At 48.5% G+C, this 21,821-nt stretch overlaps 2 protein-coding genes across 2 annotated transcripts in view; one reads left to right on the top strand and one right to left on the bottom strand.

The window, feature by feature from the left end:
* gabrb3 (gamma-aminobutyric acid type A receptor subunit beta3) overlaps nt 1-2,604 on the bottom strand; it is a gene marked incomplete at both ends in the record, with an annotated part of 93,615 nt that extends 91,011 nt beyond the window's left edge. Inside the window, one exon of the mRNA XM_080505922.1 lies at nt 2,510-2,604. Within this exon, the coding sequence (XP_080362048.1) occupies nt 2,510-2,604 (95 nt within the window). The remainder of the gene's footprint in view (nt 1-2,509) is intronic.
* gabra5 (gamma-aminobutyric acid type A receptor subunit alpha5) overlaps nt 1-10,563 on the top strand; it is a gene marked incomplete at its 3' end in the record, with an annotated part of 45,931 nt that extends 35,368 nt beyond the window's left edge. The window contains 3 exon segments of the mRNA XM_080505921.1: nt 4,126-4,278; nt 4,385-4,596; nt 10,273-10,563. Coding sequence (XP_080362047.1) covers nt 4,126-4,278; nt 4,385-4,596; nt 10,273-10,563 — 656 coding nt within the window.
* Nucleotides 10,564-21,821: the final 11,258 nt, after the last annotated feature.

Raw genomic sequence — 21,821 nt, 5'->3', positions numbered from 1 at the left:
TTGTTTCCCCTGGTTATCAGTGCAGTCAGTTTGTTTCCCCTGGTTATCAGAGTGTAGTCAGTTTGTTTCCCCTGGTTATCAGAGTGTAGTCAGTTTGTTTCCCCTGGTTATCAGAGCGTAGTCAGTTTGTTTCCCCTGGTTATCAGAGTTTAGTCAGTTTGTTTCCCCTGGTTATCAGTGTAGTCAGTTTGTTTTCCCTGGTTATCAAAGTGTAGTCAGTTTGTTTTCCCTGGTTATCAGAGTTTAGTCAGTTTGTTTCCCCTGGTTATCAGAGTGTAGTCAGTTTGTTTCCCCTGGTTATCAGTGTAGTCAGTTTGTTTCCCCTGGTTATCAGAGTGTAGTCAGTTTGTTTCCCCTGGTTATCAGTGCAGTCAGTTTGTTTCCCCTGGTTATCAGTGTAGTCAGTTTGTTTCCCCTGGTTATCAGAGTGTAGTCAGTTTGTTTCCCCTGGTTATCAGAGTGTAGTCAGTTTGTTTCCCCTGGTTATCAGAGCGTAGTCAGTTTGTTTCCCCTGGTTATCAGAGTGTAGTCAGTTTGTTTCCCCTGGTTATCAGAGTGTAGTCAGTTTGTTTCCCCTGGTTATCAGTGTAGTCAGTTTGTTTCCCCTGGTTATCAGAGTGTAGTCAGTTTGTTTCCCCTGGTTATCAGTGCAGTCAGTTTGTTTCCCCTGGTTATCAGAGTGTAGTCAGTTTGTTTCCCCTGGTTATCAGAGTGTAGTCAGTTTGTTTCCCCTGGTTATCAGAGTGTAGTCAGTTTGTTTCCCCTGGTTATCAGAGTGTAGTCAGTTTGTTTCCCCTGGTTATCAGTGCAGTCAGTTTGTTTCCCCTGGTTATCAGAGTGTAGTCAGTTTGTTTCCCCTGGTTATCAGAGTGTAGTCAGTTTGTTTCCCCTGGTTATCAGAGCGTAGTCAGTTTGTTTCCCCTGGTTATCAGTGTAGTCAGTTTGTTTCCCCTGGTTATCAGTGTAGTCAGTTTGTTTCCCCTGGTTATCAGTGTAGTCAGTTTGTTTCCCCTGGTTATCAGTGTAGTCAGTTTGTTTCCCCTGGTTATCAGTGTAGTCAGTTTGTTTCCCCTGGTTATCAGTGTAGTCAGTTTGTTTCCCCTGGTTATCAGTGCAGTCAGTTTGTTTCCCCTGGTTATCAGAGTGTAGTCAGTTTGTTTCCCCTGGTTATCAGAGTGTAGTCAGTTTGTTTCCCCTGGTTATCAGAGCGTAGTCAGTTTGTTTCCCCTGGTTATCAGAGTTTAGTCAGTTTGTTTCCCCTGGTTATCAGTGTAGTCAGTTTGTTTTCCCTGGTTATCAAAGTGTAGTCAGTTTGTTTTCCCTGGTTATCAGAGTTTAGTCAGTTTGTTTCCCCTGGTTATCAGAGTGTAGTCAGTTTGTTTCCCCTGGTTATCAGTGTAGTCAGTTTGTTTCCCCTGGTTATCAGAGTGTAGTCAGTTTGTTTCCCCTGGTTATCAGTGCAGTCAGTTTGTTTCCCCTGGTTATCAGTGTAGTCAGTTTGTTTCCCCTGGTTATCAGAGTGTAGTCAGTTTGTTTCCCCTGGTTATCAGAGTGTAGTCAGTTTGTTTCCCCTGGTTATCAGAGCGTAGTCAGTTTGTTTCCCCTGGTTATCAGAGTGTAGTCAGTTTGTTTCCCCTGGTTATCAGAGTGTAGTCAGTTTGTTTCCCCTGGTTATCAGTGTAGTCAGTTTGTTTCCCCTGGTTATCAGAGTGTAGTCAGTTTGTTTCCCCTGGTTATCAGTGCAGTCAGTTTGTTTCCCCTGGTTATCAGAGTGTAGTCAGTTTGTTTCCCCTGGTTATCAGAGTGTAGTCAGTTTGTTTCCCCTGGTTATCAGAGTGTAGTCAGTTTGTTTCCCCTGGTTATCAGAGTGTAGTCAGTTTGTTTCCCCTGGTTATCAGTGCAGTCAGTTTGTTTCCCCTGGTTATCAGAGTGTAGTCAGTTTGTTTCCCCTGGTTATCAGAGTGTAGTCAGTTTGTTTCCCCTGGTTATCAGAGCGTAGTCAGTTTGTTTCCCCTGGTTATCAGTGTAGTCAGTTTGTTTCCCCTGGTTATCAGTGTAGTCAGTTTGTTTCCCCTGGTTATCAGTGTAGTCAGTTTGTTTCCCCTGGTTATCAGTGTAGTCAGTTTGTTTCCCCTGGTTATCAGTGTAGTCAGTTTGTTTCCCCTGGTTATCAGTGTAGTCAGTTTGTTTCCCCTGCAGCAGAGCTGAAGGTGTCGGAGTGGAGGAGACAGTGGAGTGTCTCTCACACTTGGTTCCACCTCACAGACCCACAATGCTTGAAGCAGTTAAAGAGGGACGGCCCTAATCAGCGCTGCTAATCCGAGGTCCAAACCGTCTTTACAGAGCCAAGAATAGCTCGCTTCACTCTGCGTGATCCTGACCTTTGACCTGGCAGCTTCATTTAAAGATCAAAATAAAGACAGGAACTCCTTGACAGTTATTTTCATGGCGACACCCGGACTCCTGCGCTGGCGGGTGACAGAGGAAAGCTCAGCAGATGGCGACTCACCAGTTGACCAGCATGGCGGCGGTGGTGTCCGTGATGAAGGGCAGCTCCCCCTGCACCCTCCCCAGGACCAGCAATGAAATCCACCACATCCGCATCTTGCTGCGCTCTGATTGTCTTTTCACGCCTCTGGTTCCTGACACGGCCCGGCGCTGCGGTCAGATGAGCGGACGGCTCGCCCGGCCGTGGCCCCGCAGGGCGGGACTGCTGGCTGCTGGCCCCCGGAGGAATGGCTGCACGGGGGCCCCCCTCACTGAGGACATGATGAGGCTTGTTGTGGCGCCGCACACGCCGTGCAAACTTTTCCGTGTCCCGGGTGCCTTTCGTAGCCCGCCTGAGCCTGAGCCTCCGCCTCCGCCTCCGCCTCCGCCTCCGCCTGAGCCTCCGCCTGCGCCGTGCTCTGCTGCACCTGCTGGTAATCACTGCTGATCCAGGTCTGTTTTAGTGTTTCACGCTAAGGCAGCGCAAGGATGTACACTCCCCAATCAAGTGTGGCCCGGCCCAACACGATGGGATGAACTGTCGGTTACACACACACACACACACACACACACACACACACACACACACACACACACACACACACACACACACACACACACGCACATGCACATAGAAAGCAAGTGGGAGAGAGCCTGGGGTGGGGGGGTGGGGGGTTGGGGGGAATGCAGATTGTGACAAGGGATTAGTGAGACAGAAAAATCCGATTCTGCCAGGAGGAAGCAGCAGTCATCTGGATTTTCTATAGTTGATCAGACTTGGTGGCTCAACAGGATTTTTTTTTTTCCCCAGAAAAAATTATTTGCGGGCAATCTTCAGTTTGTTAACAGGAAACAGTGATTTCCTCACTGACATGCTTTTTTGTTTTGTTTTGTCTTTTGTTGCTGGATTATTATTATTATTGTTGTTGTTGTTGTTGTTGTTGTTGTTGTTGTTATTAGTATTAGTAGTAGTAGTAGTAGTAGTATTGTTATTATTATTATTATTATTATTATTATTATTATTATTATTATTATTATTATTTCTAAATAACTTACCAAGTTTGGAAAACACTCTTGTTGAGAAGGCGTGAATTTTATTCACGGATTATTTCTTGAAATGGATCAAATAAAATAAATGTTTAATGTCAGGGAGCTCCTGTCAAATTACGTTATATTTACATATTCCCCCCTTGTCGCCGGTCAGATTGCCTCCGGAAAAGATTTCACATGCCCTCTCTGAATTTTGAGTTTGATGTTACAGTGAAGCCAAACATCGGTGGACACACCCACGATAACCAACACATGAGAAACCCTTCAAATTAAAAGGACTGAGCAGGTTTCTACTAAGTGCCGTACTGTGGTGACATGTACTAATCTGCTTCTGTAGTTATTTTCTGAGTAATTGATGTTTAATATGCTCAGACTGTAAACCTGAGCGGTGTTTTATTGTGCACTGCCCCCGTGTGGTCAAACACAGTTCTTACACGCTCCTTCGCTTTGAAAGCCTCTCTCGTTTGGATGGTGGTGAGAGTGTCCACTACTGTTTGGCTTCACCAGAAGCTTTTGGCAAATGAGCGTGACCATGTTTGTTACTTTAGCCTTTTTGACAATTCTCTCTTCCTGTGTTGTTTTCTGCAGGGCAGTACACTGTGATGATGGCGCACTTTTACCTGAAGAGGAAGATCGGCTACTTTGTGATCCAGACCTACATGCCTTGCTTCATGACCGTGATTCTGTCTCAGGTTTCCTTTTGGCTCAACCGCGAGTCTGTGCCAGCACGGACTGTTTTCGGTGAGTCTGGAGAGCTGAGAGCCTTTTTTTTTTTTTATAGCTTATCTGCTGAAATAGAATAATTTGCGTGAGAACAACTGAGCCTTTGTTTTGTGGTTTTGTCCAGGTGTGACCACGGTCCTCACCATGACCACTCTCAGCATTAGTGCTCGAAACTCGCTGCCTAAAGTGGCTTATGCTACCGCCATGGACTGGTTCATCGCCGTGTGCTACGCCTTTGTCTTCTCCGCCCTCATCGAGTTTGCTACTGTCAATTATTTCACCAAAAGGAGCTGGGCCTGGGATGGAAAGAAGGCGATGGAAGCACAGCAGCCAAAGGTTTGTACCATGTGCGTGCTCATTAAGGGACACACTGATACCACTTGTTTAAAGGGTAACTGAAATGTTTTTCAGATTTCATCTTTAGAAAGAAGAATAAATATGCTTTCGAAAGGTATATAACATTCCCAGATAAAAGTCCGAATTCCGACCCTTTTAATTGACTTTACATGATGCAGCAGACGACGGTATATTTGCGGGCCATAAATGTGAGCCGCCTGAGCTAGACCGGATATGACGTACGAGGGGTTATATGTCCCAGCCAAAACAACATCAGCTGATTGAAGAATGGAGGGGTTTGGCGATACAGAAGCACCTAGGAGCGATGTTAGCGAAGATGAAGGAAAGGAATCATCAGAGGAAGAATTAGAAGAAAATCAAGGCGTTCAACCATACATGTTTGAGCCGTGAGTACATATTGTGTGTGACCGGGTATTTACCCGTGTGCACATATTGTGCGTGACCGGGTATTTACCCGTGTGCACATATTGTGCGTGACCGGGTATTTACCCGTGTGCACATATTGTGTGTGACCGGGTATTTACCCGTGTGCACATATTGTGTGTGACCGGGTATTTACCATTGTGTCAGAGTGGGTGTTTTGCAAAGTTTATTGGTCTATTTGTCTTAAGTTTTAGCAGGTTTTAAAAAGACTTACTGAAAGTTGGGTTTAAAAATCCGTTAAAAAGCCGTTTAAAAATGGTGGGGACAGAACCAGGTTTCAGGATACGTTTCCTCTTCACATCAAAACCAAGTGACTCTCGGATTGCGGGTGCTGTTTCGTAACAGTCATCCGTGAAATGTTGACTGCAGAGATAGGAGGCCTCTGTTGGTGTCCAGTTGGAGCGAGTGCGCTGCACTTGTTTTGTCCATAATCTCCTCAAAGTTTCATCTTTTGGGAATTTATGGACACTTACAGACGGACTGGGCATTTGGGAACACCCAGCCGCAACACAACGCTTAGGCATGACTCTAAAAAACTGCTAAATAACGCGATAATGCAGAGCACATGTAAACAAGACACTACGATCAGCTGTTGTGGGCGGAAGTAAATAACTCCTCATACGTCACAGCGCAAAACTACGGCAAGTTGGGAAAACTAGGTCAGATTCACAGGGCGGGAGATTTAAAGGCACTTTTAGACGTTCGGCGCTCAAGAGCAAGATAGTGGTGTGATTGTCATTGGTGTGTCATATATCATTCGAAAGGGGGAAAAATAATGCTAAATACTGGTGTATTTTAATAGAATTATTTCAGGGACCCTTTAAAGGACCTTTGGCTACTTGCCAAGTACGATCCTTATTCAATGTGCAAGCAAGCTCACAGTGAACTACGACTGCTCAGCCTGTGTGGATGCTGCCGTCACCAGGCTTACAGTCTACAATGCACATCGTGCAAGGTAGCATCTGTCAACGAACTGCCGCCACACGCTCCAGTTCGCTGTTCAGGAGTGTATCAGTCATCCTTTAATTGTGTGTTAAACTGATGATCCACATCAGACTTAAGGCCAATTCATCCTCCATAAGAACAAGAAGGAAGTTCCAGGGTCCTGCAGAACAAAATTACATCAATTTCGTCGGCCAGCGCCTTCTGGCCAAAGAAATGTAGTTCTGCCAACCGTCCGGGCCGAAGTGTCCTGGTGTCGGACTGCTGAAACGGTTGCACTGCTGTGTGCTGCACATCCACTCTCCAATGTTGATTGTCACATTTGAATCGTGTTTATCATGTCACATCACTACTATATGAGCCCTGCAGCTCATTAACATGTGGGTGGGCGGAGTTACATGTTGTTTGACACAAACTTTCTCTTTTATTACTGAAACAATTCAGAGAAATGTATTTCTGAAAACATTAGAGGTGAGAAATAAGCTGTGTCGTTGAAAAGTTAAAACGTTGCTTCACAGAGGTGTGGCTCCTGTGAGGGGCGTGGCCTATTATGAGGGGGCGTGGCCTGTGAGATCGACAGCGTCTTCATGGAGCGTTGACTCTCCTGCCCAACAAGAATTTTTCTTGGCAGCTGCCCTTCTCTTCTGGTTGCTGTGCTTCTTACGGGAGTGTGCAGACTCTTCTGTCGCCAGTGATTCATTTGTTGGTGTCGTATCAACTATGTTTCGCCTCTTCTCTCAATATTTTGACAGAACATCATTTACTTTCTAACTTTTGTCATTCTCATTAATATTAAAGAAACTCTAAACCTCCATCATCTCTCGTGTTCTCTTGCACACCTCCTTTACGTAATGCTCACCGGGTGGCATCGGGGATCTTTTACGGGTACGAGTACTCTATGCAGCATCAGATACTGGTGTCGGTATCAGTGCATCAATAGTCTTTCTGTTTTGGGATCTCGTAGTGGAATTCTGTTTAAGGTTTCTACTTTTTGATTATTGGAGTTCCCATTGTCGCTTTTATTTTAAAAGTGTTTTGATCGGTGTCATTTCTGACTGGCTGATCAGACTTTTGTGTTAATGAACTGGTGTTTCTCATGTTTATGGTTGATGGTTGTTCATTATGTTTGCTTTATTTCATAAAAATACAACTGCTTGCTTTGTTATGCATCTGTGTGCCCATGCAGCAGCATTATCATTATTATTATGCTTTTCAGTTACTGAGTTGAGGCACTAGAAAACCCAACCTCTTTCAGTTTGTATACTGAGGGTCAAGTTTCATTATTAGGATGGCGGTGTAGAGATTTCTTACCTCATAAGGATCACTATTTATGTTGTGTTTGGCTATCGATAATGATTAATAATGATCAAAGATAGTTATTAATAATGTTATTGAAATGTAATCTGATGTGTATCAGAACCTCGGAGCTCCACTGTCTTAACAGGAAATGATAGTCAGTTCAGTTCTATCAGTCTCATAAGATATACTAAACAGTTCATCAGGAATTTGAATTAATAGTTAAATTAATTACAATTACCAGAATTAACAGTAAAGCTTGAAGGATTTTGGAGTTCTTAACACAGAAGAGGTCGACATTTCATTCTCCTTTGTGCTCATCAATAACACAGCAAGTATGATTCCAAACATTATATTTATTAACAATGAAAACAATTAAAACACAGATTCTAAGTAGCTATATACAGCTTGGTGTGTGTGTGTGTGTGTGTGTGTGTGTGTGTGTGTGTGTGTGTGTGTGTGTGTGTGTGTGTGTGTGTGTGTGTGTGTGTGTGTGTGTGTGTGTGTGGAGAGAGAGAGAGAGAGAGAGAGAGGTGGAGGGAGTGTGTGTGTGAGACGTGTGATGAACTACAAAACAAGATGGCGGATCACAAGAAACTCCATTCCAATGTTTGTTATCAGAGAACAGGAAGTCTGTCCTGGGTCTCCACCATGTGCTGGAGAACAATGGAACATGGAGCTAGTCTTTAGCGTCTGCTTCCTGTGTGTCTCTGCTAAAGGACAATTTCTAGAATGACTTGATGTGAATGAGACTTGTTTTGTAAAACGTCAGGAGTCGTCAGATGGTGTTCAGTTACTGTGTGATGTTGTCTTTGATGTGATATGTGCAGGATTGTGAGTTAACTAGTTAGTAAAGCAAAGATTAGCATGCAGACCCTGTGACTGTGGCAGAGCTAACGTTGGTTTACAGGTTGATAACTGCTCCTAATATCATTATCTATAGAACTCAATCACTGTAACAGAACCAACACATCTTCATAAAGTTAAACAGTTCTATCATAGCATCAGGTTTAACTAGTCTCAGGTAAAGCCCAGTTGTTGTTCCCACTTCCTTGAAGGAGTTCAGTTGTTGTCCTGCTGGAGGGAAGCTGGTGTCTTCTCCTGTAGTTAGCGCCTCCTGCTAACTGTGGTTGCTGGTTCTGCAGGCTGAGGAGAAGAAGATGAAGTTGATGTTTCAGGAGTCCTTCTTTGCAGCTCCTGGTTGTTCCTTTTGTCCAGACTGAGGAGCTGGTCGCTCAGGTCTGTGATGGTTTTCCTGCTGGTTGAGGAAAACACAAAGAAGTTCTGTGAGGCGTCGTTTCCCTGGTCCGTCCTGGAGGAACTGCTTGGTTTTCCTGGTTGATGGGAGATCAGACTCTGGGTGCTGGTCTCTGGATCAGGGGAAGGTCTGACCCTCGTGGTGGGTCAGGAGAGGAGTTGAGGAACTGGTTGGTTTTCCTGGTTGATGGGTTGCTCTATATGTCATGACTGTGTATCATGACATATGAAAATGGTCTTTCCTTAGAAATGAACAAACTTTCTGTGGTCTTGTGAGATCCCAACAGCAGTCCACTATGTGACTGTTTAAATGACCTGTACACACGACTCTGTGTGCAATAAGTTACTTGATTCATTTTCAGAAATATTTCTTGAACAGTTTTAATGGTTGTGTACCGAGAACTGACTTACAAAGAAACGCTGCGGGGGTGTGAATAAAGACCTGCAGACAGATATCCAGCAGACATCACAATCAGCAGGAGGAAGCACGGTAGGAATGAGAGTGAGCTCGAAGCAGCCCAGCAGGTGAGGCATGCAAGGCAAGCAGGCGGCAGACATTAGTGGGAAACTGGGAGAGTTCAGCCTCGTGGTCCAGGCTCTGTTCAACCTATCTGCTGAGCTCTTCTCCAACATTTGGCACATCAGCTCCTGCACAACTGGCTTGAGTTTACAAACATCCTCCCCAGAGAGCCAAGGAGCTTTGAGCAGTCTGTGCACATTCTGCAGGATCTGAACGTACATTTTCTCCTTCCCTGCCTTCTTCATCTTTTCTTGTTCCGTCATTGTTTCTCCTTCTGTCTCCTCCACTGCTTTATAAGCCTGAGGCTCCATATGTACCTGCACGCAAAACACATGGAGAGTATTTCTGCTCAGATTTCAACTGGTTCTGACTGAGTTTTCAGGAAAGAAAATATTGAAGCCACCAAAACTCTGCATCAGTCATGTTTCGGCTTTGCAAGATGAAACTGCATCACCTCCATTGCTACGGCAAAGTGAACATGGTTCACGGATTGTATGTTGTCCCCCACCCATCCTCCTACCCCCCCCCCCCCCCACTCTCTCTCTCTCTCTCTCTCTCCTCTCTCTTTGAGCATTCTCCCCCGGTCGTGTACAGCAGCCTTGCCAACTTCTAATAAAGCAGCAACATGGGGAGACTCTTAGTCTCTTCCTGTTGCAGTAAAAACTGTTGTGACATCAGAAGCTCTCAATCACATCATATTGTCTCCCAAGCTGCTGAACAGGACAAGGAGGGGGGGGGGGGAGAACATGGTTCATGGATACATCCACCCACACGCAGCCATGTGGCTTCTTATTCATGTTGAAGCTATGGTCAGTGCACCTTTAATGTAAAGAAGTCACCCTGCAGATATCTGCTGTGCGACAGTTCCTCTTGTTTGTCTCTGAGTTGTGCTGAAAGATGGAAACCAGGAAGCACAAAAAGAGTCACACATAATAATAAAGTACGAGATCAATCCAGGACAATATAGAAGTGATCCATTATGGCCAGTGTGCATGTTATGGCACCGTGCCAGTTCATTAGCCACCAAGGACATTGATCCCTGCCTTCAGTGTCCACTATCCATCATTCAATGCTCCTCCTGTGTTTGTGTGTAACGTGAAGATTTCCTTTATTAACTACCCTTCTTACCCAGTTGGAAGATGAATGTGCAGCACTTATTTTTCTGTCTGTACGACTTTTGAATTGATGCAGCTCTCCTTTCGTTTTGTTCCAAACAGAAAAAAGACCCTTTGGCTCTGTCCAAGAAGCCGAACAACACGTGTTCCACCGGAGTGAACTACACAACCAACCTCACCAAGGACGCGTCCATCTCCACCATTTCAAACAGCACGGCCGTCCAGCTCAAAGCGTCAGAGACCAAGGCCCCCGACCCCAAAAAGACTTACAACAGCGTAAGCAAGATCGACAAGATGTCCAGGATAGTCTTCCCGGTGCTTTTTGGGACATTCAACCTGGTGTACTGGGCCACGTATCTCAACAGGGAACCGGTGGTCAAAGGGGCCGTGTGAGCTTTGCCATGACGAAGAGTTCATTCTCAAGAAAATCACTTTTGGGATTTCATAACTGGAGCGCAATCAAAAACAATGCCAGGCACTTAGTCCTTGTGTCATAGATGGTGTTTGTTGTTTTGTTTTGGGGTTTTTTTCTCCTTAGTGACTGGATAACATTGCATGTGCGTTTCTTCAGGATAAAAAACAAAAACAAAACATGCCATGTTTGCCTTGTGTTTGTACATTTATGACCCAAATAGTTTTATTTATCCCATTTCCTTTGCCAAATCCTGATCCTTTAAGTATTTTAGCATTTTGGCATTTATATTTTCTCCAGGAGTGTACAGTAGGCGATGGTACAGCGAGGCCAAATGCTATGCAAAACAACATTTTTACTGTCTTATTACTCAACTCTGGCTTATTCCATTCTAACTCTTACTTTGTACGAATGGGCCGGCGGTCCGGGGATGTGAAGCTGGGCCCAGGCACATGGAGCCTTGCTTTCCTTGTTAAAAGCAGTTGAATAGCCATGCTAAATGTTGTTGCCTTCAGAGTGTGATTACTCATTATGAATGCACTGAAATCTCCTGCAGTTGCTTTACTGCTTCTTCTCGATTCTGAATGGCCAGTTGTTATTTCATTTATCATGTTGTGTTGTGTCTCTTTTTTTTTATTTTTGTTTGTTTAGTGTGTTTACATAGCAAGTTAGACAGGGACTGCTCTCATGCTGAAGTGATAGTGGCAACTTCTGTTTTCTAAGTCATCATGTTAAGAATCCTGTATGTATGTAAGTATGGTAGTCGTTCAACAAATAATGTATATAAGATGCTTTTAGGAAAGCACCAGTAAGGTGAGCTTCTATGTGATGCATATACTGCAGCAGTGTTCCTCTGGTCTCGCGCTTCATTGACTGGATAGTGAGAAATGAGCCAAGTAGCTTGAGCTTTTTGCAATTTTGATAGAGTATACGAAAATGGGTTTACTGCATTAATTTCTCTTGAGACGTTAGTTGCTTCTATAAGCTTTGACAATAAATTGCAGATCTTCTTGATGAAAGGTCAGTTGCTTCAAACTAAAATCACATCTTTGTCCTGTACAGTAGTTTAGCCACGTTGGAGAGACAAAGGTTAAAGCATCATTAGCATCGTGTTGTTACGTTTTAGAATATAGGCAAGGAAATACCTGCATTTTTAAGTTATTTTCCTCTCCTGGTATTTTTACATCCATGCACTTGTTTCTTTGCTTGACAGTTAAATAAGAGGATTGATACCACACTTTGAGATTTGAGGTCGCCTTAAAGTGAAGCAATACAAGTAAACAGCTGCTCCCTGACAGGCAACTTAGGATGGAATCAACAGCTTATTGAAAACATCAAGAGTTCTTTACCCTCAAGAACCTCCTGTGTCATACTGTCACATGTGTCAACATGTTGAAAAACAATGTTTGCACATTGCACAATGTTTGCACCATTCGAGAAGTAAGAAGTCATTTTAGTAAATTAGTAGTCAAGGTATCAGTTGTTGGTATTGTGTGCAAACAATATTTATTTTCACCCAATACTTCTGGGCTCATCAGGAATGCCACTTATTATTCATGCTGATATGCCACACGACTACTCCACCTTTGATTGTGTCTTTAATTTCCACTGAGTTCAGACACTTAAGCTTTCCAGTAATGTGAATGTTTTCTCAGCTGAAGTGGTTTGTTTTTAAACTGGATATTTTCCCCTGTTGAAAGATTTCACAGGCTAAGTTATGAGTGCATGCTCCACACAACCTGGTATCAGTTCTCTTATCAGACCTCATCAAGGAACCCAAATGTCATTTCCCCCCCAGAAACACTTTCCATTTGACTCATCTAAGAATCTAAATTTGAGTCTTCATGTAACTTCAGCCTTTCATGCCCACTAGGACAGCTGCATGCACTACACTCACTTCAGCAGAGTTAGTTTTGCAGACTGAAACATGATCATGTGACTTAATGCCTGCGTGGCCTGCCACTATTTAAGTATTTATTATTAATAATAATGTATTGCGTTGTTACATTTAAGTGAATTTTAGATACAGGCTGTATTCTAAATGCAAATATCTAAAGCAATAAATAATGCTTGTAAAAATAATGACTACTTCTGTTCATGACTATATGTTTCACAAGCACAGTACAATATGTAATGTATTTCTTTTAAGAACGTGTGAACCCTTGGCAGACCTGCGCTGTGTGGGTCTGTGTCAGTATCGGTGCCTTCCTTTTCTCCTCCTTGTTATGTACGGGACTCCAACAAAGCTTCGCTGACGACTACACGGCTGCTCTTAGAAGGTCTCTGATGGAAAAGCGCGAGGAGCCTTCAGCAGGTGGACTGGAGGAAATGTTTGGCGGCGTTATACGCGCGATCACAAACTGCCGTGCTTACATACGATATGTTTAATCATGTTTCCCTCCTGGTAAATACACACAGGGAAGATCCCGCATGATTCAGTGGGAGTATTGGGAGGCATTTATGAAGTCGACGTGATAAAACGCTGGCTTAACCTAGCTTGATGGAACAACGGCCTGCACGTGCTGCTTCTCTTTTGATTACACACATGCTCGTCCAGATCATGAAGTCTCTGCGGTCGGCGCACTGCTAAATCCATCTTGGGGGTCTCTATGGCAGTAACATCTGGCACACATCTGTTTGTCAAGGATTTAAGCCCATTTAAGTTGCTTTTTCCATTCTGCCTGTACTCCAGGGCAAATTAAGCTGTGACTGATGGGTCCAAATGGCATCAGTGAGCAGAGTTGGGTTCCAGTGTAGTGGAGGATGGGAGCAGCCCCTCTTATCCAGGCTCACCGCCCAATCAAAGCCCACGCTATTGTCACACTGGCTGGCTTCTATGCACACATTTTACACCGAGTAATGATCCATTCTAAGTTATTAACACCCAAGAAAGACAGTTTTAATATATTTTAAAGGATTGTTGTTGCATTGTACAGTTGATCCTACAGTTCTAAAGGCTCTGACATACTGAAATCTTACTGGTCTTACATCGTCACCCTCTTAAACGTTAAAGAAACAGAATAAACTAAACTAAATAAAGTCTTGTCATTTAGATTCAATAAAAATAGCTTAAGGCACGTGACCCCAGAGAACATAAAGCAGTGGAAGATGGACAGATGGCTGCAGTATATAATATGGTGGTGAAAGAACCAGAACTGTTTCTTTCTTCACTGAGTGAGTGTGAGGATCCACACCTCGCTCCAGCACAGCATCCGCCCTCACTGACACTCGCGCAGGTGATTAACTAATTGATTGCTCCTCCTCTCCAGCCCTGCAGTGAGGCGAATCAGGTGCCAGAAGATTGCGTTCTCACCCGAGTCACCAGCTTCCTCATGCGCTCCACAGCTCCTCGCTCCAAGCGTCCTGGGCGCTCCTCCTCTCAGCACAGCGCTCCTCCTTGTTGCAGTTCTCTCACCCGTGCGCTATGCACCCCGGAGTCTCCGACCCTCGTGTCCCAGGTTATGCAACATAAATAAACTGTTGCTAATTGCACTTGCTCTGCCTCTTGGTCTGCTTCTGGGTTTCAGAACACTACACGCTGACTCCGAGCCATAAAAGAATCTTCTGGCCAAACATGAGCCCAGCAGACCTCAACCCGGTGGTGAAAGCCCTCTCCTCCCAGGGGGCGTTTCTCGGTCAGCATGACCGCCTGCTGCAGGAGCTCGCTGCTTCCATCCAGGACATTCACCAGCGGCTGGTCCAGCAGTCTTCCACCACCACACCTGACGCTTCCGCTTCAGATCTCAGAGCCGCCCAGCCCTCAGGGGGCCTGGTAGACATTTCGCCCAGCAAGTATCTCTTCGTCCCCCCACCAGAAACATACGCCGGGGAACTGGGCTCCTGTGATCAGTTCCTGCTAAAGTGCCGTCTCTTCTTAGACCTCCAGCCCTCCAAGTTTCCCACTGATCGGCCCAAGGTTGCCTACACCACATACCTCCTGCGAGGGAAGGTGGCTCAGTGGGGGACAGCGCTCTGGAACCATGACTTCCCAGTAATTCAGACCTGGGCCCACTTTACCAGGGAGTTAAAGGTGTTCAACCAACCAGTGAAGGAGGGGAGGTGTCACGGTGGCTTCTCTCACTCTCCCCGGGCACCATGTCAGCGGCCGACTTCTCGATTGAGTTCCGGATCCTGGCAAAGGAGAGTGGGTGGCAGGATGAGGCTCTCCGGGGAATCTACGACCAGGGTCTCTCGGAGAGACTAAAGGACCATCTGGCTACCTGGGATGAATCCGCCTCCCTCCCAAGCTCATTTTCCTCTCCATCCACGTGGACAACCGGCTGTGGGAGAGGCAGCGGGAGCGTGTCGATCTGTCCCCGCCAGACTCTCCTCCCAGCCGGCTCCCAGGTCCTCGACCTTCCCACCCGGTCCTGGAGCTCCCACTAAGTCAGCAGACGAGCCAATGCAGCTGGTATGGACCCGTCTGGACCCGTCTGGACCACGAGAACGACGCTGGCGCATCCAGAACTAGCTGTGTCTCTACTGCGATGAAGCCGGACATCTTCGGGACTCCTGCCCGAGTCTACCTAAAGAATGCGGCTTGTCAGTGACCGTGAATCCTCTGACGAACCATATCTCACGTATCCCGAGTTCCCGAGTTCCTCCCGGATGAAAGTGCCGACCAGCCTCCACTGGCATCAACACTCTGCGACCCTTCCAGCACTGGTGGGCTCGGGAGCTAACGACAACTTCATGGATGCCGGGGTGGCAGCGCAGCTGCCGCTGGAGCTCCTGCCTTCTCCCCACAGTGTCAACGCCCTGGATGGTCGGTTGATTTCCTGGGTTACCCACTGCTCGACAACTCTCACCCTGGTCATCTCCGGGAACCACAGAGTGACTCTCCAGCAGCTGGTGATCCCTTCTCCAGTCACGCCCCTCGTCCTCGGTTACCCGTGGCTGCACCAGCACAACCCCCACCTCAACTGGAGGAGCTCATCAATCATCGGGTGGAGCCTCCAGTGTCACTCCCAGTGCCACCGGACCACCAAGTCCATCTCCTGTTCCCGTTCTCCAGCTCTGGCTCCTCCTGATCTGGCTGTGGTTCCCTTGGAGTCTCTGATGCCGGTCTTCAGCAAGGACCTCGCTTGAACTCTCCCCCTTCACCGGCCCTATGACTGCTCCATGTTCCACGCTGCCTCCATGCAGTACCTCGGCTTCATCATTGCACAGGCGCAACGCCGTCCGAACCCAGCCAAGCCATCGTGGGGTGGCTCGTCCCCACGACCTGGAAGGAGCTGGTGAGATTCCTGGGATTCGCCAACTTTAATCTTTTATCAGGGACTACAGTAGGGTAGCTTTTCCCCTAACACAACTGACCTCCACCAAGGTTCCGTTCCGGTGGTCTGAGGAAGCAGCTACAGCGTTCGCCCCCGGCACCCCCAGCACTCCAGTTCTGCTTCATCCAGACCCCTCTCTGCAGTTCGTGGTGGAAGACGCCTCCGACACTTTGGTGGGAACATCCTGGCTCCCACAAGCTCCATCCCTGCGCCTACTTCTCCTGCAGGCTCTCTCCGGCTGAGACAAACTATGATGTGGGAAGCTGGGAACTGCTGGGCTGGCGGTGGTGTGGGCTCTGCAGGAATGGAGACACTGGTTGGAGGGCGCTACTGTACCGTTCATCATATGGACAGACCATAAGAACCTGGAGTACCTTCGCTTGGACCACAGGCTCAACTCCCATCAGGCGCGCTGGTCCCTCTTCCTCAGTAGGTTCACTACACTCTGTCCTTCCGACCTGGATCCTGGAACATTTAACCGGATGCCCTGTCTCGGCTCCACTCCTCCCCTTCCTCCTTCAAGTTGCCGGACCTCATCATCCCATCATCCTGCATCCTGGGCGCCGACTGGGACATTGAAGCAACCATCCTGGAGGTCCAGGGAGCAGACCCACATCCAGAACCTCTGGCGGGCCTTCTGCGACCACTGCCGATTCCCGGCCGGCCCTGGTCCCACATCGCTGTGGACTTCGTCACCGGGCTCCCCCCTTCTGACGGGAACACCAGCATCCTGACCATAGTGGACCATTTTTCGAAGTCCGTCCACTACGTCCCTCTCCGGAAGTTCCAACTGCCCAGGAGACGGCTGACCTCCTGGTTCTCCATGTGTTCAGGCTCCACGGCATTCCCATGGACATTGTGTCCGACCGGGGACCTCAATTCACCTCCCGGGTGTGGACAGTGTTCTGCACGGCCCTGGGGGCGACGGCCAGCCTCTCCTCTGGATATCACTACCCAGACAACCGGCCAGACGGAGCGGGCGAACCAGAACCTTGAGGAGGTTCTCGGATGCATGGCTGCATGGTTTCCTCCTCCCATGGATTGAATATTCCCACACCCTCGCCTGCTCAGCCACTGGAATGTCACCATTCATGGTCTGTAACCATTTTCAACCTCCCTTCTACCCAGATCAGGCGCTCGATGTGGCTGTCCTCTCAGCACAGCGCTCCTCCTTGTTGCAGTTCTCTCACCTGTGTGCCCTGCCCCCAGAGTCTCCGACCATCGTGTCCCAGGTTATGCAATATAAATAAACTGTTGGTAATTGCACCCGCTCTACCTCCTGGTCTGCTTCTGGGTTTCAGAACACTACACTCTGGCTCCGAGCCTTAACAGCGAGCCTGTGTATATATATATATATATATATATATATATATTTTATATTATTGTAGGAAGGGTTTGATGTGCTCCCCCTTGAACTGCAACCTTATCGTGGTGGGGGAGTTTGAGCACCTGAATGACCCTCGGAGCTATGTTGCCGGGGGGCTTGCCCCCCCAGTAGGGTCTCCCAAGGCAAACAGGTCCGAGGCGACGGGTCAGACTAAAAGCAGTTCACAAGACCCCATGGACACACTCACGAGGAAAAAGGTGACGTCGCCCGATTTGGCGCAGCCGGGGCCACACCCTGGAGCCAGGCCCGGGGTGGAGGCTCGCACGCGAGCGCCTGGTGGCCGCGTTCTTGCCCGCGGGACTCGGCCGGGCTCAGCCCGAAGGGACGACGCGGGCCCCTCTTCCTCATCCTCCTGTGGACCCACCACCCACAGAGGCTGCCGCAGGGGTCGGGTGCAATGTGGATTGGGTGGCAGTCGACGGCAGGGGCCTCGACGACCCGATCCCCGGACACGGACTCTGGCTTTTGGGACATGGAATGTGACCTCGCTGGGGTGGAAGGAGCCCGAGCTTGTGAGGGAGGTTGAGAGATACCGGCTAGATATAGTCGGGCTCACCTCCACTCACAGCTTGGACTCTGGAACCCAGCTCCTCGACAGGGGCTGGATACTCCACTTCTCTGGAGTTGCCCGCGGTGTAAGGCGGCGGGCTGGAGTGGGCTTGCTTATTGCCCCACAGCTCAGCCGCCATGTGTTGGAGTTCACCCCGGTGAACGAGAGGGTTGCGTCCCTACGCCTACAAGTAGGGGACAGGTCTCTGACTGTTGTTTCGGCCTATGCACCGAACAGCAGTTCAGAGTACCCAACCTTCTTGGAGTCCCTGGGAGGGGTGCTGGATAGTGCCCCAACTGGGGACTCCATTGTTCTCCTGGGGGACTTCAACGCCCACGTGGGCAATGACAGCGAGACTTGGAAGGGGGTGATTGGGAGGAACGGCCTCCCCGATCTGAACCCAAGTGGTGTTCTGTTATTGGACTTCTGTGCCAGTCACAGCTTGTCCATAACGAACACCATGTTCGAGCACAGGGGTGTCCATAAGTGCACATGGCACCAGGACACCCTAGGCCGGAGGTCAATGATAGACTTTGTGGTCGTGTCATCTGATCTCTGGCCGCGTGTCTTGGACACTCGGGTAAAGAGAGGGGCAGAGCTGTCAACTGATCACCACCTGGTGGTGAGTTGGATGCGCTGGACTGGGAGGAGGCCGGATAGACTCGGCAGGCCCAAACGTGTTGTGAGGGTCTGCTGGGAACATCTGGCCGAGCCTTCCGTCCGCGCAGCCTTCAACTCCCACCTCCGGGAGAGCTTCTCACAGATCCCGAGGGAGGTTGGAGACATTGAGTCCGAGTGGACCATGTTCTCCACTTCCATTGTCGAAGCTGCTGCTCGGAGCTGTGGCCGCAGGGTCTCTGGCGCCTGTCGTGGCGGCAATCCCCGAACCCGGTGGTGGACACCGGAAGTAAGGGATGCCGTCAAGCTGAAGAAGGAGTCCTACCGGGCACTGTTAGCTCATAGGACTCCCGAGGCAATCGACAGGTACCGGCAGGCCAAGCGAGCCGCAGCCCGGGCTGTGGTGGAGGCAAAAACTCGGGTCTGGGAGGAGTTCGGAGAGGCCATGGAGGAGGACTTTTGGTCGGCCTCGAGGAAATTCTGGCAAACCGTCCGGCGCCTCAGGCGGGGGAAGCAGTTCTCCACCAACACTGTTTACAGTGGAAGTGGGGAGCTGTTGACCTCAACTGGGGACATTGTTGGGCGGTGGAAGGAATACTTCGAGGACCTCCTCAATCCCACCACCACGTCTTCCATTGAGGAAGCAGAGACTGGGTTCTCAGAGGTGGACTCGTCCATTTCCCAAGCTGAAGTCACCGAGGTTGTTGTGAAGCTCCTCGGTGGCAAGGCACCGGGAGTGGATGAGATTCGCCCAGAGTTCCTTAAGTCTCTGGATGTGCAGGGACTGTCGTGGCTGACTCGTCTCTGCAACATCGCGTGGCGGGCGGGGACAGTACCTCTGGACTGGCAGACCGGGGTGGTGGTCCCTCTCTTTAAGAAGGGGGATCGGAGGGTGTGTTCCAACTACAGAGGGATCACACTCCTCAGCCTCCCCGGGAAAGTCTATTCCAGGGTACTGGAGAGGAGGGTCCGGCCGTTAGTCGAACCTCGGATTCAAGAGGAACAATGCGGTTTTCGTCCTGGTGGTGGAACACTGGACCAGCTCTATACCCTCCACCAGGTGCTTGAGGGTTCGTGGGAGTTCGCCCAACCAGTCCACATGTGTTTTGTGGATCTGGAGAAGGCGTTCGACCGCGTCCCCCGAGATGTCCTGTGGGGGGTGCTCCGGGAGTCCGGAGTCCGGGGTCCCTTGTTGAGGGCTGTTCGGTCCTTGTATTCCCGGAGCAGGAGTCTGGTTCGCGTTGCCGGCAGTAAGTCGGACCTGTTTCCTGTGCACGTTGGCCTCCGGCAGGGGTGTCCTTTGTCACCGGTTCTGTTCATCATATATATGGACAGAATTTCTAGGCACAGCCGGGGGCCAGAGGGGGTCCGGTTTGGGGACCACAGAATCTCATCTCTGCTATTTGCGGATGATGTGGTTCTGTTGGCCCCATCAAGCCTGGATCTCCAGCGTGCACTGACACGGTTCGCAGCCGAGTGTGAAGCAGCTGGGATGAGGATCAGCACCTCTAAATCCGAGGCCATGGTTCTCGACCGGAAAAAGGTGGCTTGCCCCCTCCAGGTCGGTGGAGTGCCCTTGTCCCAAGTGGAGGAGTTTAAGTATCTTGGGGTCTTGTTCACGAGTGGGGGAAAGATGGAGCGTGAGATCGACAGGCGGATCGGTGCAGCGTCTGCAGTCATGCGGACGTTGTATCGGTCCGTCGTGGTGAAGAAGGAGCTGAGCCAAAAAGCGAAGCTCTCGATTTACCGGTCGATCTTCGTTCCTACCCTCACCTATGGTCATGAACTATGGGTCATGACCGAAAGAACGAGATCTCGGATACAAGCGGCTGAAATGAGCTTCCTCCGTAGGGTGGCTGGGCGTACCCTTAGAGATAGGGTGAGGAGCTCAGTCACCAGGGAGGAGCTCGGAGTAGAGCCGCTGCTCCTCCACATCGAGAGGAGCCAGCTGAGGTGGCTCGGGCATCTATTTCGGATGCCCCCCGGACGCCTCCCGAGGGAGGTGTTTCGGGCATGTCCCTCCGGTAGGAGGCCTCGGGGCAGACCCAGGACACGCTGGAGGGACTATGTCTCTCGGCTGGCCTGGGAACGCCTTGGGGTGCCACCGGAGGAGCTGGAGGAAGTGTCTAGGGCGAGGGAAGTCTGGGCAACTCTGCTCAGACTGCTGCCTCCGCGACCCGGCCCCGGATAAAGCGGTAGCCAATGGATGGATGGATGGATGGATGGGTTTGATGTGTTCAAAAGTTATGCAACATTCATGAAGCTACTTCCAACTAAATCACTTTGGCACAAAGTCATTCTGCACTGAACCGAAGCTCCACCAGGAGAAACGTTGACCAGGTCATAGCATCAAGGAAAGCATGAACTGCACTTCATGCAGCACTTCTGTAAGGAATAGAGCCTGAGGGAGAACGTAGACGTGGGGTTGGCATGTTCTCCCTGTGTGTCCGTTGCTCACATGCGTCAGAGGCTGGCTGGTTACTGTGGAAGTCCAGTATGTTCCTGCTGCAACCATCCAGTGATGCTGGTATGACTCCCAACTGGCACTTGAAGTTAGAGGAGCTTGGAAAGTGTTCAGAGGAAAAAAGACTTCTGTCTTTGTCTTTCAAGGAAGCTTGAGGTAGGATTGCTTTGTTCTTTCATTAAAGTTCCATCAGGATGTAAAGACACAGGCTTCACCTTCTCCTCAAACAAACTGAAGCTACTTTATCAGCAAGCTAAATATCTACCGACCACATTCTGGACGTATCTCTGGTGTAACTGGATGTTGGGGTTGCTGAAGAAGCACTTGGTGTAAAAGCATCTTTCTCCTGCAGTGACGCCTCACCGAGTGGCACCATCACATGTGGAGCTTCATTGTCCTGATTTTTACTCCTCGAGGCCTCATCATGAATCCTAAACACAAAGCAGACTTCGTAGTGTCCCGTACATTTTTGGAAGACGTTGCTGAGTGAGCATTTATCAAATTAGAAGTTGAATACCTGCATCACAGCATTTCAGAAATTGTTTGTGATAAAGTGTGTATAGTGTTTTTCTATGCTTTAAAAGTTGCAAGTAGTCAATAAAAGCTTTTTCAAAGTGAATAAAGTGTTCAAACTCTACTCCATGGTGGCAATTTCTACACAACACATATCTGACATCAGCAGAAAACTTAAACAAAGCAGGAAAGTATTGAAAGAAGAAAGCATGCATCAACAAAGACACAACGATCACAATCAAGACGATCAAAAAAAGTGTAAAGGGGTCATGTAAAAGCTTAAAAAGAAAAAAAAAGAAAACATCAGCTCTTCCCTGGTAAACTGATGTGATCAGCTGGTAAAGTGCTGAGATTCTGATACAGGAATAGAGTTTAGCATGAAATATTTTACAGTTTCATTGATCTATAACCTATTTAACGCAATATATTAA

This window comes from Blennius ocellaris, assembly GCF_963422515.1.
Source record: "Blennius ocellaris genome assembly, chromosome: 12".
Classification (NCBI taxonomy): domain Eukaryota; kingdom Metazoa; phylum Chordata; class Actinopteri; order Blenniiformes; family Blenniidae; genus Blennius; species Blennius ocellaris.
Note: the sequence above shows the minus strand (reverse complement) of the source record. Positions and strands in the feature narration are given on the sequence as shown.